Here is an 18,822-nt window from a genome sequence, read left to right on the forward strand (position 1 = left end):
ATTCCTGAAATGCGCTCATGACACATGAAACTCTGCACCGGGAGCACCAGTTTGTTAAATCTATCCTTAAATAACTTCCCATTAATATGTTCTATTTAAGGAGCTCAGAAATGAAAATATTAAAACATTAAATCATTTAATAGAGGGCCAAATACTACGGTCTTGTCAAGTATAGTGGCAGTTTATTCTCTCAACAATAAAAAAACAAATGCATACCCTTACCATGTACTTTGTTAAAGTTGGTTTCTTAGAATTCTTTGGTTTATATTGAATTGGGGTAGTAGATGTAGCACATATGTCCTGTTTACTTGAAGCCAAGATATTTTCCTCAATTTCTGCATCTTTTGCGTTCTGATGTTTATTCATTCTCCCTAAGGGCACTGGTTTGGCCGCCTTACCAATTATAAAAGAAAAACATTTACATAATATTTCTTGTACTGCAAAAGCAACAAAATAACATATTTCAAATGTATATAATTATTACTATGTGAACATTAACCACTAAGTATTTTTTTAAAAACCTTAAAATTATATGTTAATTCAGTGGGCTTAAAGCTCAATATAGAATTTGTCACATACTGACATTCAATTTACATTAGCCAGGTCACTAATTACAGGAAAATACACCATTTACAATGGAGAACTGGGCGGGGGGGGGTAATCTAGTTTATTCCACAAGTCAGGAAAACCCACTGATCAAGCTGGCAAAACTAGACAATAGCAGCCGCGCAGTAAATGAGGTGGTGGTGCCACCTCTGACTTAGACTAGAAAAGAGGGTTTCCACTTATGCCTTTGGAGGCAGGATTATCCATCAAGTCAAAACTATGTCTACTATGGGAGGCAGAATTGGTTTGACCAACCTGTACAAGTCTGAAAACCTGTTCTGTTATGTTATGACCTGGAATACCATTGGAAAGTCAGGAATATTACTAGGTTGCTTTTGAGTTATACAATTTTGCTCACTTGTTTCTATTACAAACTACACATAAAGAGGTAAAAAAATGCCGATGTTAAAATCTTCATTTATTTTGCACACAAGAACAAAATAAAAATATTTTTCTTACCCTTTCTTCAACAATGGGAAGTGAAAGGTCAATAAATGGCTCTTTAACAGTTGAAATCTAAAATAAGATAATTTCAAAGATCATATACAATTGATAATAGTACTGAAAATCTCAGCTCATAATGCAGAAATAATTATCTTTAGTTAATTATAAAAAAATCTGAAATGTAGTTGAAACATCAAATTTAAAGAGAAAATAAAATTCATTTTTTCCCCACATATAGATTACCACTCGTCAATAAGAAAGTCACGCAATATAAAGAATAATGGATAAGATAGAATAATCTGCATTGTTGTAATCTGTTTCTGGGGGTCAGAATACACCGTAAACTATGAGAACAAAGCATCTGTACTTCTAGAAACATAACCAGAACATCCCAAATTAGGTTGCAGCCTTTGGTATCAGTCCTTATTTTAAGAATAAACACTGTGAAGTTCCAGGTTTTCTTGCCAATTTCAGTGGTGTTCCATACTTTTGGTGCAATGATGAAGGATATCTACAAAAGCCTATTATTCTCTTCTGCAACATTATTATTGCAGGTTAATCAGAAAATAAGTTTACAGAAAATCCCAGGCACTGTATTATATACATTTATGACGAGGCATAATTTGTTTCCCGAGCATGAAGTACCTCATTATATACTGAAGTGCCAACTTTCACCACATTTATGTCCTTGTAAAAAGATATTAGTTCAAATTAATATGAAGAGATTGTGATATTTTAGTCTAGATTCAATTGCATCAGATATTGCTCATTTTCAAGAAATTAGTGTGTAAGATATTTTCTGATGTTACATTTCTTTCAGCTCCAAGACTTATAAAACTTACATTTTCAAAAGAATTTGTTCTTGTACAATATTTCAAAATAGAAATGTGTTAAAAACAGCATAAATTGTGAATGAAACTGTAAATTAAAAAATAGGTTTTATCCCACATTGGGGAATTTTCAAGCAGACATCGCTCTCCCTCATTTTCACACTTTTTATCTTCTTAAGATGCCCCTTCCATGTCCTTTGGAATTCTTTGGCTTATATTATTGCAGGCAATTCCCTGCTATACTTCTCTGGTCCTGGGGGCTGCTTGCTAATTGACATTCTTCATTCTAGGTGGTGCTGTAGCTCTCTCTTCTACAGCCTGTCCCAATGAAATTGCATCTACAGTAGATGTTTAAATGAAGGACAAAAGGATGTGAAAGCATTTCAAGAGAGGATCATCACCATATAATTCATGTATGGGTATAGAAAGGCTCCTTTACAAAAAATATTACTGAGCAATTCTGTATTTTGCACATCATAATGTTGGTTGTAGCCTACTTTTGATCATGATTGGTGGATACAGATGGAAAGAAGTTTGAGTCACAGTTTTATTCTTTTACAACAAAGTCATGCAACTAAGTAAATACTCACATGTGAGCACTCCTCACACATGATGGTATTAGTCAGCTCTCCAACAAAAATCTGGTCGATAAAATTCATCTTCACACCTTCTCTGCCATATACTGTAACATCATCATATTTAGGAGTTAAATATTTGCACTTTTAACAATGACATTCACAGCTTCTCCTATAAACATATTTCTTGATGTTTCTCCTCACTTCAAAGCATGCTTTCTGTATACTGCACCATTATTTCTAGATGGCACATCCTCAAAAGCAACATTGTAGATAAAAACTAAATGATTCATTAGCATTAATTGTTCAAATATGTAACGGTTAACAATTGTGATTTTTTAAAAAATCAACCCCACTCAATGCAATAAGCATGTAATGGTTTTATTTCAACTATAAGATTCAGCTTGCCAAGTTTAAACTACTATAAATGCACTAGATGGCGCCTTTGAGCCATATATAAATCTTTACCTTTTACTTTTCGTTTAGTCTCCTCATCAGCAGTTTTAACTGTTGGGCTGTTGAAGGCTTTCAAGATAGCACTCTGTATGCGCTGCATCATAAAATAAGACATAGCACCTATGAGTATAGAACTTATATTTTACAGGCTACAAACTATTAGCATTGCTCAGAATATTTGATAAATCATGATGCTTTATGTAGTCTGAGGCACCTGTATGTAAGGCATATGAACTACAAAACCAAAATACACAAGCTACAAAAATTGGAGTCAGTATCACAGTATAGAATGCACAGTTTTCTTACAACCAAATTTACTTAGATTCCACACTGATGGTTAGAATGCTCTAACTCCTTATCCCCCATGAAACATCTTCTATACAATGTATTTTTTTTATCAATTCACAGCTCTAGTCCAAAGATAGAAGATCAAGGGAAGGTTTTTGTTGGTTTTAAGACATCTGCCTTTCTGGTGCGTACCCTTCATCAGAACTGACAACCATAAGATAAGCAAGCAGGTTAATACAGTTGGAAAAAAGATAGCAAAATGTGAAGGGGAGAATTAAAAGCAAGGTAAGCGGTTAGAAAACTGCCAATGAGAAACTACTGAGGACTTATAAAAATAACCAATCCTGAGTGACTAGCTGTTATTACATCTGTTACTCAAACTAATCAGAAGTGAGGTGCAACCATTAGAAAATATAGAATTGTAAGATCGTATTCTCCAGAAGGATGAGGGCAATATACTCCTCTGAAATTTAACCAAATACTTCCTCCATCTGCCTTCCGGATGTTTCTGCCTCTCTCTGTGTTTTTTTTTTCTCTGTTTTTTTTCCCTGTTTGTTTTTTTGTTGAATGTGTATTCGGGGGTGCTGCAGATGACACCTCTCTGTCTGAACACGGTGATTGCCTTGGCAACGGGCAGTTGCAGGGGCAGTCTGTAAACACCATGTATTGTTCAATATGTATAAATGCGTAGGCTTCAAGGAGATCCTGAAACATTTGCCTGAGGAAGGAGAAAATCTCCGAAAGCTTGTGAATTTAAAATAAAATTGCTGGACTATAACTTGGTGTTGTAAAATTGTTTACAATTGTCAACCCCAGTCCATCACCGGCATCTCCACATCATTCCTCCATGATGCATACCATCAAGGCCCACCTCGAGTTCTGCTCATTTGTTTCAGAATCAATTCCTTTTTTCAGGTATCTCTAACAATTGTTGCATTGCCTCCTCTAGTACACCTACATTCTCACTTTCGCCATCATAGATAAAAACCAGTGTAAAGTATATTATCTTCACCCTCCATAATTATGACTCCCCGATCCATGAGTAGTCTTATCATCTCTAACTACTCTTAAAATTCTATATGCTTACAAAATCCCTTACCATTTCCCCTCTAATTATCTACTAACCTTTTTTCATATCCCCTTTTAGAACTTCTAATCTCCCTTTTCTCCTTCTCACTACTGTTTCTATATCCCTCCTAATTATCTTTAGTATTATTAGCCTAATTTTATAATATGTCTTTTTTAAGATTCAATTTGGTTTTAATCTCTTTACTTATCCATAAAAGTTCTTTTATGCACTTCCTTTTTACCTTATAGGAATATATCCTGTACTGTATCCATCTTATATTTGAAGATTTCCATCATTGATCTCGACAGGTTTGCTAACTTTTCTGCCCATTTTTTTTTATTCGTACATGGGATGTGGGTGTCGCTGGCTAGACCAGCATTTATTGCCCATCCCTAATTGCCCTCGAGAAGGTGGTGGTGAGCTGCCTTCTTGAACCGCTGCAGTCCGTGTGGTGAAGGTTCTCCCACAGTGCTGTTAGGGAGTTCCAGGATTTTGACCCAGCGACGATGAAGGAACGGTGATACATTTCCAAGTCAGGATGTTGTGTGACTCGGAGGGGAACGTGCAGGTGGTGTTTTTCCCATATAACTGCTGCCCTCGTCCTTCTAGGTGGTAGAGGTCGTGGGTTTGGGAGGTGCTGTCGAAGAAGCCTTGGTGAGTTGCTGCAGTGCATCCTGTAGAAGGTACACACTGAAGCCACGATGTGCCGGTGGTGAAGGGAGTGAATGTTTGGGTGGTGGATGGGGTGCCAATCAAGCGGGCTGCTTTGTCCTGGATGGTGTCGAGCTTCTTGAGTGCTGTTGGAGCTGCACTCATCCAGGCAAGTGGAGAGTATTCCATCACACTCCTGACTTGTGCCTTGTCAATGGTGGAAAGGCTTTGGGGAGTCAGGAGGTGAGTCACTCGCCGCAGAATACCCAGCCTCTGACCTGCTCTTGTAGCCACAGTATGTGTTTGGCTGGTCCAGTTAAGTTTCTGGTCAATGGTGACCCCCAGGATGTTGATGGTGGGGGATTCGGCGATGGTAATGCCGTTGAATGTCAAGGGGAGGTGGTTAGACTCTCTCTTGTTGGAGATGGTCATTGCCTGGCACGAATGTTACTTGCTACTTATCAGCCCAAGCCTGGATGTTGTCCAGGTCTTGCTGCATGTGGGTATGAACTGCTTTATTATCTGAGGGGTTGTGAATGGAACTGAACACAGCAATCATCAGCGAACATCCCCATTTCTGACCTTATGATGGAAGGAAGGTCATTGATGAATCAGCTGAAGATGGTTGGGCCTAGGACACTGCCCTGAGGAACTCCTGCAGCAATGTCCTGGGGCTGAGATGATTGGCTTCCAACAACCACTACCATCTTCCTTTGTGCTAGGTATGATTCCAGCCACTGGAGAGTTTTCCCTTGATTCCCACTGACTTCAATTTTACGAGTGCTCCTTGGTGCCACACTCGGTCAAATGCTGCCTCGGTGTCAAGGGCAGTCACTCTTACCTCATCTCTGGAATTCAGCTCTTTTGTCCATGATTGGACCAAGGCTATAATGAGGTCTGGAGCAGAGTGGTCCTGGCGGAACCCAAACTGAGCATCGGTGAGCAGGTTATTGGTGAGTAAGTGCCACTTGATAGCACTGTCGACGACACCTTCCATCACTTTGCTGATGATTGAGAGTAGACTGATGGGGTGGTAATTGGCCAGATTGGATTTGTCCTCCTTTTTGTGGACAGGACATACCTGGGCAATTTTTCACATTGTTGGGTAGGTGCTAGTGTTGTAGCTGTATTGGAACAGTTAATTTGGGACAAACCCCTCTGTCTCTCCACCTTTCAGAACCTCCTTAAATCCCACCTCTTTGACCAAGTTTCTGTTTACCTCTCCTAATAGCTCCTTCTTTGGCTCAGCATCCATTTTTTTATTACATCTATATGAAGAGCCTTGGGGCTTTTTTTTTTAATATTAAAAAGTGTTATATAAAAGCAAGTCGTTGTTATTGTTATCTCACTGAACTTTGCCTTTTTCTAGTCCAACAACCTTATCTTTATCTCTTTTTCTATTCCCACATTGAAATGAACTATGCTGTAGTCACTTTGTCCCAATTGTTCACTTCATTTCCCAGAACTAAATCAAGCAATGGTTCTTTCCTTGTTGGACTAGAAACATGCAATACCTTTATTCCAGTCTATCTTGGGATAGTTACAATCATCCAATATTATTGCTCTGCATATCTCTCTGAACTGTCTGCTGATCCTCTCTATCTCATCTCCACTGACTGTTAGCCTGTAATGCACACTGAGAACGGAACCATTTCCCTTCCTATTTTTGAATTCTCTCTATATGGATTCTGTAACCCCCCCCCCCAGTACATCCCTACGTTTTGTGACAGAATCCTTCACAAACACTGCCACTCCATCCCCTTTTTGCTCATTCCTATCTCAACGGAAAATGTTATAACCAGAAATATTACGTTTCCAGTCTTGCGATAACCTAAGTCACAGCCACATAATAGCTACTATATCATATCCTTCCATAGTTATTAATGCTTCTAACTCTTCAATTTTGTTTTCAATACTTTATGCATTCACATAACTACCACTCAAACCTGACTCCATTTTTTGGGGCCCTTATTCTTATTTCCGCTTTTCTTCATTTAATTTTGATATCCTTTGTCCGTTCTGCAAGAGTGTTCTTAGTTTTCACCACCACAAATCCTTTCTTTCTCTTCTGATATTTTCCTTTTTAATTTAGTTAAGCCTTTTCCTTCTATTCCAAACAACTTTATTAATTCTGCTCTCCCTTTAGTTTCAAGCCTAAATTTTCCACAATTCCCTGCATTAGTTTAATTTCTCCCCCCACTGCTTACTTCACCCTCTCTGAAAGGACTTTGGTATTGTTTCAGTTCAGATGAAGGCCGTTGCTCTGGTGTAGCCTTTCCCAGAACGTGCCCCAAGAATGTGAAACTCATCCTTCTTGCAGTAGTCCTGCAGCCACGAGTTGACCTTCCTAATCTTCCTCTCCTTAAATTGTCTGGTGCGTGGCAAAGGAAACAACCCGGAGATTACCATTTGTTTTTTTTCTCTCTTGTAAGCAAGACGTCAGACATACTTCTATCTATTTCATTGGTTCCAATGTGGGGCATGGCTTTTGGCTGCTCTTCCTTCTGTCCCAGAAGTTCTTCCACCTGTTCTATGATATTCTTCACTTAGGCACCTGTGAGGCAACACACCATTTGAACTCCCGGTAACAACTGCAAAAAAAGCCCATTTATTCCCGACCATAGAATCTCCCACAACTACCAGGTAATAAGTCTACCAGCCTTATTCCGCACCCTCTACCAGGTAGTTCCTTGCTCCATGGTGCCACAACATTGCTCAGGACCACCATCCTCAGAGTAAGTGTCCATCTCATTCTTGTCCAACACCTCTAACATTGCTCACCTCCACCTTTACCTCATCCCATTTGCAATTGAAACCCTCATATATGCCTGTCATCTCCAGACCCAATTACTTCAATGTTCTCCTTGCCAGCCTCGCAGCCTCTAAGAACTTCAGCTCATCCAAAACTCTGCTCTCTGTATCCTATTGCACACCAAATCCCAAGCACTTATCACCCCTGTCTTGGTTGCTCTATATTGGCTCCCAGTCCCTCAATGCCTCAAATTTAGATTCTCACCCCCACCTCTCCCTATCTCCAACCTGCTCCAAATCTACAATTCCCTACTCCCATACTCTCTGTTACTCTGACTATCCTCATGTGCACCCCCTTTACTTTCACCCCACCAGTGGCAACCATGCCGTAGGCCCATGCTCAGGAATTCCCTTCCTAAAGTCCTCCGCCTCTCTAGCTCTCTCTTCTCCTTTGTGACTATCCTTAAATCCCACTTCTCTGACCAAACTTTTGGTCAAACCTCCTAATCACTCCTTCTTTAGCTCAGTGTAAATTTTTTAATGCTTATGTGAAGTGCTTTAGGATGTTATTCTACATTAAAAGGTGCTATATAAATGCAAGTTGTTGATGGTAGAGTGCAGGGGGTAGTGGTGGGTGGAGTTGCAGGAGGGGAAGGGGGTTGACGAGGTTAGCTCCCAAAGGGTACACTAAGAGGAAAGGTCAGCAAGAGAGGAGAATTGGCCAGTTAGGTTTACTGCTCTTCAGAAGATAGCAACGAGCGCTATGATGGACCCTTCGGAAGATGCTGAGAAAGGCAAAGACTGTACAGACTACTTGAGTGGTCTTTCTCAAGGGGGCTTGAAGACAGGAGCAAGAGAAGGAAAGCATAGCAGTTTTGATAGGTTGGGGTAGGTATTGTGGGGGAACAAAGTACTTGAGAGGGGAGAAATGAAAGGTCATATAACAGTGAAGGGAAGAGGAGGGGAGAAAAGGGAGGAACAAAACGCCCAAGAGATGTCAAAGGGAGATAGAAATAATGGGTTGTGGTCTGGAGTAGCAGCCAAAATGCACAAAATTGTTTGTATGCTTCCCACTGCCCATTTTGGAGGGGGAAGCAACTTTTACAGGATTGGCCTCAGATTGAGTGAAACAGACATTTCTTCTGCCAACTGAATGCCGCCGGTATAAAGATTGACAGGGTTATATCATGGATATGGCTAGGTCAATCTTTGATGTGTTTTTACCAAATAATCTCAGGCGTGACATCACATTCATAGTGTGGTGGTACAATTAGGGTTACAAATGAACCAACATAGACTCAAGCTTGTTGCAAGTTTTTTTTCCTCAGATTTGGCAATATACAACACTGTTAATTAGTTCTACTTCTTAAAAGTAGAAATCTCTAACTTCTTGTTTGAACAATTCTAAATATCTGCATGAGCTTTTAGAGAACAGTTGAACAAAGAATTCTAAAAACACTTTAAAGATCAAGGACTAACATAGTAAGTTGACTGGTGAAAAATGACATGGTTGAGCTCTTATTAATGAAAAAACAGCATCCCCTGGATTTATAAAATTCTCTTACCATCACATACTTTAAAACGAGCTATGTGCCCAAAAACAAATGATGTATCGTCACTCCTAAAAAATGTTCAGAGAATATGGTATATAATTAAACCTGTGTTTGTTGCCCTACTTTTATGCAGTAATGGCCCATCTGAGAATATGACCTGGTCAGCGAGTTTGTTCTCCATTTGCCCTTTCCACCCTATGACCAACACTATAGTCACACTAGCAGTCAATAGGTAATTGCTCAGCTGAATACCCCTAAATAGGTTTAGGACTATCAACAGCCCCTTTTGTGATGCTTTGTGCACTGAACCATTTATTTAGGTCAAACAAAGACATCATCCCTGCATGGTCAGGGTGCTAGTGACAGTAGTGAAAGACATTAATCAATTAGCAGCAGGCTTCAACTATTTCTAAGCCTCTGCACTAACCAATCTATTGCAAATAATATTGGAAAAAATTGCCCTGCAGGACTTGTCGATTGTCATCCCCCCATCATCTTTAAGTTCCCTCCCCCCTTCTCCAAAACAGTCAAATTGCAATTGTGATCTCACACTGAAGTGGGTGTGGGTATGCAACTCAAGAATAAAGTGTCTGAAACGTAAAAGGTAACAATAATCGGCTTTACTCCTTATACTGTGTTTCTTGGGAGACAAACATAGTCATCAAGTTTGAAGGGTTTTGTTAAGCTCACTAGCAAGGATAATTCATGCACATTACAACATATCCTTCATGGGGTTTTCTAAACAGCCTGAACAAGAGAATGTTCGTGGTGGTAATCCTGCTAAAAGATTCTGGTGGCAGGCACGTCGCTGCAGGCTCTCTCCCTCTCTCAACACCACATGGTTGTGACACTCCACAACAATAACTCGATTAACAGCTGTGGTGTTCCCAGGACAGACAATGCTGTGCTGCTCGGGTACCCGCGGTTCTGACTGGCACAACTGTCACTGCTGTGCAGTTTGAATAGATCCATAGACCTGCCAGTCTAATTTTGTCACACCGTCTAGAGCCCTTCAAATCATTGCTATGTCTCTGCTCTACTAGCTGTGTCCCTCACTACTCTGCCCAAAGGATATACAATGACAGTCAAAAATAATTTACAGTTTAAACTGAAAACAGGCTTCACTGCATGATACAAGGCATTAAGCAGCCATAGGTGCTGCTCTATACTTGATATATTAATAGTAAATGATTACAATTACAAACAATTTGAATTTAATGCAACTTTACTATATATTCTTTTATCAAATAAACATTATACTGCAAAGGACTTAATAGTAATGCTAAGGACTTGGTTTTTTAGTCTAATTTTTCTCACATTCGTTTTGCCCATTAAGATTTCCCTGTGCCACTTCTACAATGAGATAGCAGGCAAGTGACCCACTTGAAGGACTCTGCATGGTATCTCTGAACTGGTCCATGGAGACGAATCAAGAATTAGATAGATAACTCTCTCTGATTTTTCCCTTACTCACTCAAGAAAGTAACTTTCTTGGCACATTCCCAGGTGACCTTTGCCGATGTTGGAAACTCACTGCAGGCAAATGAAGGGAAATAACTCTTTGGGCTACCCTGTAGCACACCAATGCATTGCACCATTTAGGCCAAAGCTAATAAAGAGCTTATGACAAAATAGGAAGATTCTGTCTTTTATTTCATACAGCTTTGAAATAGCTAGAGTTAAATAGAGACCTTCTTTCCTTCCTTAATGTCAAAATGAAGGTCTGGAGATAAACTGTCTACAGGACCAGACCAGGTTGAGTAACCTGGAACCAGGGGCTTTATTATTGGTGCTAATCAAATTGTATATGATCTAGACATTAACAGGTACTTAGAAACCAGATGTGCGAGCACCTACTCATCATTTATATGCATTATATGCAATTGTTCCAATTACTGGTATCTTTAATCATGAATGATTGATGACTGTGACTTATGAGGGGCTTCATGACTGGCTAATTCAACACTTTAATTTTGGGAGGTTTTTTTTTAAAAAAACTATTTAGATTTGAAGTGAACCATGCTAGATGAAAGTGTTGTTTCTCCCATCTGGCAGGAAATCCAAACTTCCATGAATTGAATAAAGATTTTGATCAAACATGTACAATCTTCTAGATGGAAGGTCTACCAAGAGACAAATTGATTGTTTTATTCAAAAGTCTTGCTGCATATTGGACTCTCTAAGAATTGCACTCAAAGAAGAATATTTTAGCACCTTACGGACTGGTTCCAACTTTAAGTATCGTGTTGATTCATTTGGCTTCTGTGTATTAACTAAACTGTAAATAAATAATTTTTGTCTATATGCGTTGGTCTGAAGTATAGTATTTTCTACCTTTCAGGGGAGGGAAAGAATATTTTGGGCATCTTAACATGATCTACAGTAAACAATATACCTCATTAGGGACTATTAAACTAGAGTACATTGTCCAACACAGGGCAGGTATAAGGCCACAGCTGTCTGGTCAAAGGAGCCTTTGTCTGCTTATGGAAACTGCCTTTTTGTCACAAACACAAAAGTGTTCAGGAAAGTGGGGTTCCGCAGGGCTCAATACTATGTCCCTTGCTATTTGTGGTATATATTAATGATTTGGACTTGAATGTAGGGGGCTTCATCAAGAAGTTTGCAGATGATACAAAAATTGGCCATGTGGTTGATAGTGAGGAGGAAAGCTGTAGACTGCAGGAAGATATCAATGGACAGGTCAGGTAGGCAGAAAAGTGGCAAATGGAATTCAATCTGGAGAAGTGTGAGGTAATATATTTGGGGAGGGCAAACAACACAGGAGAGTACAAAATATATGGGAGGATACTGAGAGGTGTAGAGAAAGACCTTGGAGTGCATGTCCACAGTTCCCTGAAGGTAGCAGGACAGGTAGATAAGGTGGTTAAGAAGGCATACGGGATACTTTCCTTTATTAGCCGAGGCACAGAATATAAGAGTAGGGAGGTTATGCTAGAACTGCATAAAACACCGGTTAGGCCACAGCTTGAGTACTGTATACAGTTCTGGTCACCACATTACAGGAAAGATGTGACTGCACTAGAAAGGGTGCAGAGGAAATTTACAAGGATGTTGCTAGGGCTGGAGAATTTTAGCTATGAGAAAAGATTGGACGGGCTGGGGTTGTTTTCTTTGGAACAAAGGAGGCTGAGGAGAGATTTAATTGAGGTGTGTAGAATTATGAGAGGCCTAGATAGAGTGGATAGAGAGGACCTATTTCCTTTAGCAGTGGGGTCAGTGACCAGGGGGCATAGATTTAAAGTAATTGGTATAAGGATTAGAGGGGAGCTGAGGAGAAATTTTTTCACCCAGAGGGTGGTGAGGCAGAAACCCTCAACTCATTTAAAAAATACTTGGATGGGCACTTGAAGTGCCGTAACCTACAGGGCTATGGACCAAGTGTTGGATAGCTCTTTCTCAGCTGGCAGAGATATGGATGGGCTGAATGGCCTCCTTCTGTGCCGTAACTTTCTATGAGTCTATGAAAAGTCCTAAAGTGAACCAAGTGAAAACATTTTAAGTGAATAAATCTGAACAGTTTTTTAAAAACTCCAGAAGTTGAAGTGTTGATTATACCATTACAATATAGCACATATTCTTTGCTTATGAATTCAGTTTATATAATTTTATGAAACCTACAATTAATATTTGTTTCTTAAAGGATGGTTTTCCAAAATTCAGAATGAAAAAATTGTCCTAGCCCAACTAAATGTTATCTTACTCCCTCCTCACACTGCCAGCCTGGTCAATTGCTCTTGTACTAATAGTGTTAGCATATTTTACCTGTTGAGGAGTGATAGAGATATTTAAGGACAAATTCGGCCCTGGGTAAGTGCTGAAGATACATTTTTAAACATTAAAATGTTATCCATGCTTAAATAACACAGGAAATAAATTACATCAGTAGTTGACAGGTAACAGCTGCACCATATAGAAATAATGATGAGTAAATATAAACTTCTATTATCATTCATCAGCTCTTTTGATCCAGGAAATAGCAAAATGTTATAAATCAGCAGTAACGGAGCTCAAAATCTAAAAATAAATTATACTCATCCAAAAATATTTACCATGACAATTTTAGACGAAGAAGAGCCAATCAATGCCAGTTTTAGCTGGGCAATAGCCATTGCTGACAGTGATATACATATACTTTAACGACATGGAAATATCAGTATACTACTCGTGACAATTTTTTTTAAACTGCCTCGCTCTCCCTCTGTTAAAATAGAAGAATTTCATAAAATTACCTTAGTTTCTTCAATCCGCATGGCATCCAGCAAATAATGAAGCAGTTCCTGGCTGTCCTGCTGCTGGAAACCCCTGAAACGTGGTGCTCTGTCAGGGAGAGGGGGCAGAGAAGTAAAGTATAGCTACCAAATCAAGCAAAACAGGAATATTCATGGAACTACACATACATTACAAATTACAACTACATAAATTGATTTTTACAACCAACGCTTCAATATATCCTGATAGAGAGTAAGCACACAAAATGAGATTTCACAACTGCTTCTCCTTCCCCATTCCTGTGTTTTCCCCCCTACCTTTGCTCTTTTTCTTGCTTCTCTTTAGAGGGGTCTGAAGTCAATGAAAATTAAAATCAGGCATTGCTGGGGTGGGGTGGGGTGGGGGGTTGGTGCAAGTGCACCATGATAAGTTTACATAGGGAGTTACCATCGTAAATAGACATAGGAATTTATAATTAAAATATAGGTATGTACCACTTTAAAATGGCAAATTAATTCCTATGTCGACAATTATATTGGGGCAGAAATTGGTCAGAGTGGCAAACCAACAGCGCTCACCTCTCCATAGATTTATACTGACCCACTAACTTTTCTTCAGGCACTTCCTCGAATAGGATGTGGAGAAGAGCCCACCATCAGTTCATGCGTAGATAGGACCCTGGGGGAAGCGAGAGGATCATACTCTCCCCTCGACCAACCAGATTGCAGCATTTTTGACAAGCTGCATAACTCTGCAGGCTTGAAACGTTAAAACCAGGAAGTGAAAGTTTTATTAAAATCATTGTAAAAGTAGTTATAGACAGCGAAAAAGATACGGTAAAATAATAACTGAATTAAATAAAAGAGACAGAAGGAAAAAGTTTTTTAAAAAATCTTTAAATTTTTTTTTAAAATGAGCAATAATTATTAAAATGAGTAATGAGACACCATATTTTTAAAAGTTAATTTTTAGTTGTTTGGCAGTCGTTAAGACTTACTACTCTGTTAAAACTTAAAACTTTTTAAGCGTACTTGTTTTGTGGCGATATTAATTACTTTCCAGCTGGGCAGATGAGCAAGTTGGCGCTTTTTCAATGATTTTCGTGATTGCAGCATGCGATATACCTTTAATTCAAAGCTGTCATATTGCCGGCAAACCACTGGGAGCAAGTTCAGGATTTCCGCGTTTCACTGCGCATGTATGAGCTTGCTCCTCCATTTCGCCACGAACAACAGTGAGCGCTATTGAGCTCACCGTTACTTTGCAAGCAATTTCTGCCCCAATGAAAAGCATCTATTTTGTCACACTGTAATTTATACCTTCTCAGTAATATTGGTGCTGTAGCATCTGTTTTGTAGCGCTCCAGCTCCTTAACTTCTACTGCAGCATAACTCTAATGCTGTCACCAGTATATACTGTTTCCCAAATTTTGATGTGTTGTGTTAAAGCCTGATACAAAAATAACAGAATGACTTTAAAACGGGATCTGAATTACATCAGCATGCCCCCAATCTAATTATTCTCCACCCTTTAACCCCCGCCTATACTTGAAGACTACACTAGGTCTTCACTTCTCGTGAGCATTGCCATAGGACTTCGACTAGTATTTAGAACTAATACAATCTGAAAAATGCAAGACCCAAAAAAAAGTCTTCATCAATTTTTTTAATATATAAATGTTAAACACATGGAATTGCTTGAGGCAGAATGAGAGCGTGTTCTGGAAAGATTGTTGGATAATAACCATTCACAATACACTGGGTGCATTTCCCCCCCACTGAGAGTAACCTGAATTTACAGCTGTCCACTGCTGGTGAAACACTAACGGCTGCTGTTCAATTTGCTCTACATTCAGAGCAATGCCCAATAAAGGAGGTAATAAGGTGAGCAGAAGTTAGTCTCATATCCGCCACAAAGCTTGCCTGTTTCCTGGGTGTTTCTTTCCAACTAATAGTTTGGAGTTCTCTCTTTAGTAGAACAGTAATGTAGCATTGCAACTACTATAATTAGCATTACTTTTTAAAAACAAAATTGAAGGCTCAAAGTTTGCTGTGAGGCCTAATAGCCTAATACATACCAGCAGCAGCTCAGTATACAGTAGCTGCTCATTACCACATGAAGTTTAGTCAGCATTTGAAGATTTAAACTTGGGAACCACTGGACATACAAGTACCAACATATTTTTGGTGGTTGCGTTTTTTTGCTTGCATCTCCCACCTTGGGAGAAGTCATTCCGGTGGGGTTACATGTAGCGTAACACGAACCATGAGGACGGCTTCAACTGGGATCTTGGGTTCATGTCACGCTACATGTAACCCCACCTGACGTAGAGTCATCCAGACTCAAGTCGTAGTTGGCTTGTTCTCCATACACAGATGCGGCCGGACCTGCTGCGATTTCCAGCTGAAAAAAAGTTACCTGTTTTTAATACAAACCCCAGCACCTGCTACATTTGTGACCCCTTGTGACCCCACCTCAGTATTCTTGGATGTAATGTTTCCCTGACTAACCTGTATGAACACCATTCACTCCTTTGATTGCTGTGATTATCTCTCTGCCGAGGTGTGATAAAGGGCAGTTAGAAAGATTATCTGTAATCACCAGGCATTGTTCTCTGACTATATATGCTGTGCCTTTATGCAACTCTTCACTTCACCTGACGAAGGAGCAAAGCTCCGAAAGCTTGTGATTTCAAATAAAGCTGTTGGACTATAACCTGGTGTTGTGTGACTCCTTACATTTGTCCACCCCAGTCCATCACCGGCATCTCCATATCAGAAAACAAATAGATATCTGACAGATAAATGTATGCACTCTTTTCTGCTTGAAAACTTGCTACAAGCAAGATCCTTGCTTTATTGAGGACTCTAAGATGATTGGTTGAATAGAACATTCACAGATGTGCTGACATATGAAAGTCAGTGCCAATGCACCACACCAATTGTGTGTTGTCAGCAGTATCATGACAGAAGTGCCGAGTGGATGATCCATCTCAGCCTCCTCCCGATATCCCCACCATCACAGAAGCCAGTCTTCGGCCAATTCGATTCACTCCACGTGATATCAAGAAACGGCTGAGTGCACTGGATACAGCAAAGGCTATGGGCCCCGACAACATCCCAGCTGTAGTGCTGAAGACTTGTGCTCCAGAACTAGCTGCGCCTCTAGCCAAGCTGTTCCAGTACAGCTACAACACTGGCATCTACCCGACAATGTGGAAAATTGCCCAGGTATGTCCTGTCCACAAAAAGCAGGACAAATCCAATCCGGCCAATTACCGCCCCATCAGTCTACTCTCAATCATCAGCAAAGTGATGGAAGGTGTCGTCGACAGTGCTATCAAGCAGCACTTACTCACCAATAACCTGCTCACCGATGCTCAGTTTGGGTTCCGCCAGGACCACTCGGCTCCAGACCTCATTATAGCCTTGGTCCAAACATGGATAAAAGAGCTGAATTCCAGAGGTGAGGTGAGAGTGACTGCCCTTGACATCAAGGCAGCATTTGACCGAGTGTGGCACCAAGGAGCCCTAGTAAAATTGAAGTCAATGGGAATCAGGGGGAAAACTCTCCAGTGGCTGGAGTCATACCTGGCACAAAGGAAGATGGTAGTGGTTGTTGGAGGCCAATCATCTCAGCCCCAGGGCATTGCTGCAGGAGTTCCTCAGGGCAGTGTCCTCGGCCCAACCATCTTCAGCTGCTTCATCAATGACCTTCCCTCCATCATAAGGTCAGAAATGGGGATGTTCGCTGATGACTGCACAGTTTTCAGTTCCATTCACAACCCCTCAGATAATGAAGCAGTCCGAGCCTGCATGCAGCAAGACCTGGACAACATCCAGGCTTGGGCTCATAAGTGGCAAGTAACATTCGCGCCAGATAAGTGCCAGGCAATGACCATCTCCAACAAGAGAGAGTCTAACCACCTCCCCTTGACATTCAACGGCATTACCATCGCCGAATCCCCCACCATCAACATCCTGGGGGTCACCATTGACCAGAAACTTAACTGGACCAGCCATATAAATACTGTGGCTACGAGAGCAGGTCAGAGGCTGGGTATTCTGCGGCGAGTGACTCACCTCCTAACTCCCCAAAGCCTTTCCACCATCTACAAGGCACAAGTCAGGAGTGTGATGGAATACTCTCCACTTGCCTGGATGAGTGCAGCTCCAACAACACTCAAGAAGCTTGACACCATCCAAGATAAAGTAGCCCGCTTGATTGGCACCCCATCCACCACCCTAAACATTCACTCCCTTCACCACCGGCGCACTGTGGCTGCAGTGTGCACCATCCACAGGATGCACTGCAGCAACTCGCCAAGGCTTCTTCGACAGCACCTCCCAAACCCGCGACCTCTACCACCTAGAAGGACAAGAGCAGCAGGCGCACGGGAACAACACCACCTGCAAGTTCCCCTCCAAGTCACACACCATCCCGACTTGGAAATATATCGCCGTTCCTTCATTGTCGCTGGGTCAAAATCCTGGAACTCCCTTCCTAACAGCACTGTGGGAGAACCGTCACCACACGGACTGCAGCGGTTCAAGAAGGCGGCTCACCACCACCTTCTCGAGGGCAATTAGGGATGGGCAATAAATGCCGGCCTTGCCAGCGACGCCCACATCCCGTGAACGAATAAAAAAAAAGAACAGGTTGAACTGCTGTTAGTAGCAACAGGGATCCATGATAAACTGTCTCAAATGTGACAGTATGCTTTTAAAAATGCCTGTTATGCAACTTAAAACTCGCTTAAAAGTTGCAATGCTGTGTCGGCTTGATGAGCTATCCACTTAGTCCCATTTGCCTACCCAATCCTGGCACCTTTTAAAATATTTATCCACTTCCTTTTAAAAGATATAATGGCATTCTGTTTCCACCATTGTTTCTGATAGGGTATTCTCTGTCCTAACAACTCTCTGCATAAAAACAAAAATTCTCTTAACAGCTCCATTCTTTTGGTCAACATCTTAAATTCAGCTTGCTGACCAATGGAAATAGTTTTTCCCAGTTTAGTTCATCAAAAGCCCTCAATTTTGAGCATATCTATCAGTTCTCATCATAACCTTTGTTTAAATGAAAGGAATCCTGATTTCTCTAGTCCTTCTTCATAACTATAACCTTCATTCCTGATACCATCTTAATGAATCCCTTTTGCACCCTCTCCATGGCCTTGACATCTTAAAGTAAGGTGCCCAAAATTGGACAATATTCTAATTGTGGTCTAACCAATCATTTTTATAGGCTTAGAATTATCTTTCTGCTACTGTACTTAATGCCCCTATTTATAAAATCTACAATCCTTTATGCTTTTTTGATAGCTTTAACAACTTGTCCTCCCATTTTTAAAGATTTGTGTATTA

The 18,822-nt window shown here is 40.5% G+C and overlaps 1 protein-coding gene across 2 annotated transcripts in view; it reads right to left on the reverse strand.

The window, feature by feature from the left end:
- usp45 (ubiquitin specific peptidase 45) overlaps positions 1-18,822 on the reverse strand; it is a 130,723-nt gene that overhangs the window by 24,409 nt on the left and 87,492 nt on the right. For both annotated transcript variants that reach the window (XM_067984776.1, XM_067984777.1), the window contains exons 9-13: positions 13,477-13,564; positions 2,924-3,005; positions 2,471-2,562; positions 1,066-1,122; positions 223-393 (exon numbers count right to left, since the gene is read on the reverse strand). In XM_067984776.1, coding sequence (XP_067840877.1) covers positions 223-393; positions 1,066-1,122; positions 2,471-2,562; positions 2,924-3,005; positions 13,477-13,564 — 490 coding nt within the window. The remainder of the gene's footprint in view (positions 1-222; positions 394-1,065; positions 1,123-2,470; positions 2,563-2,923; positions 3,006-13,476; positions 13,565-18,822) is intronic.

This window comes from Heptranchias perlo, chromosome 5 (assembly GCF_035084215.1).
Source record: "Heptranchias perlo isolate sHepPer1 chromosome 5, sHepPer1.hap1, whole genome shotgun sequence".
Taxonomy (NCBI): domain Eukaryota; kingdom Metazoa; phylum Chordata; class Chondrichthyes; order Hexanchiformes; family Hexanchidae; genus Heptranchias; species Heptranchias perlo.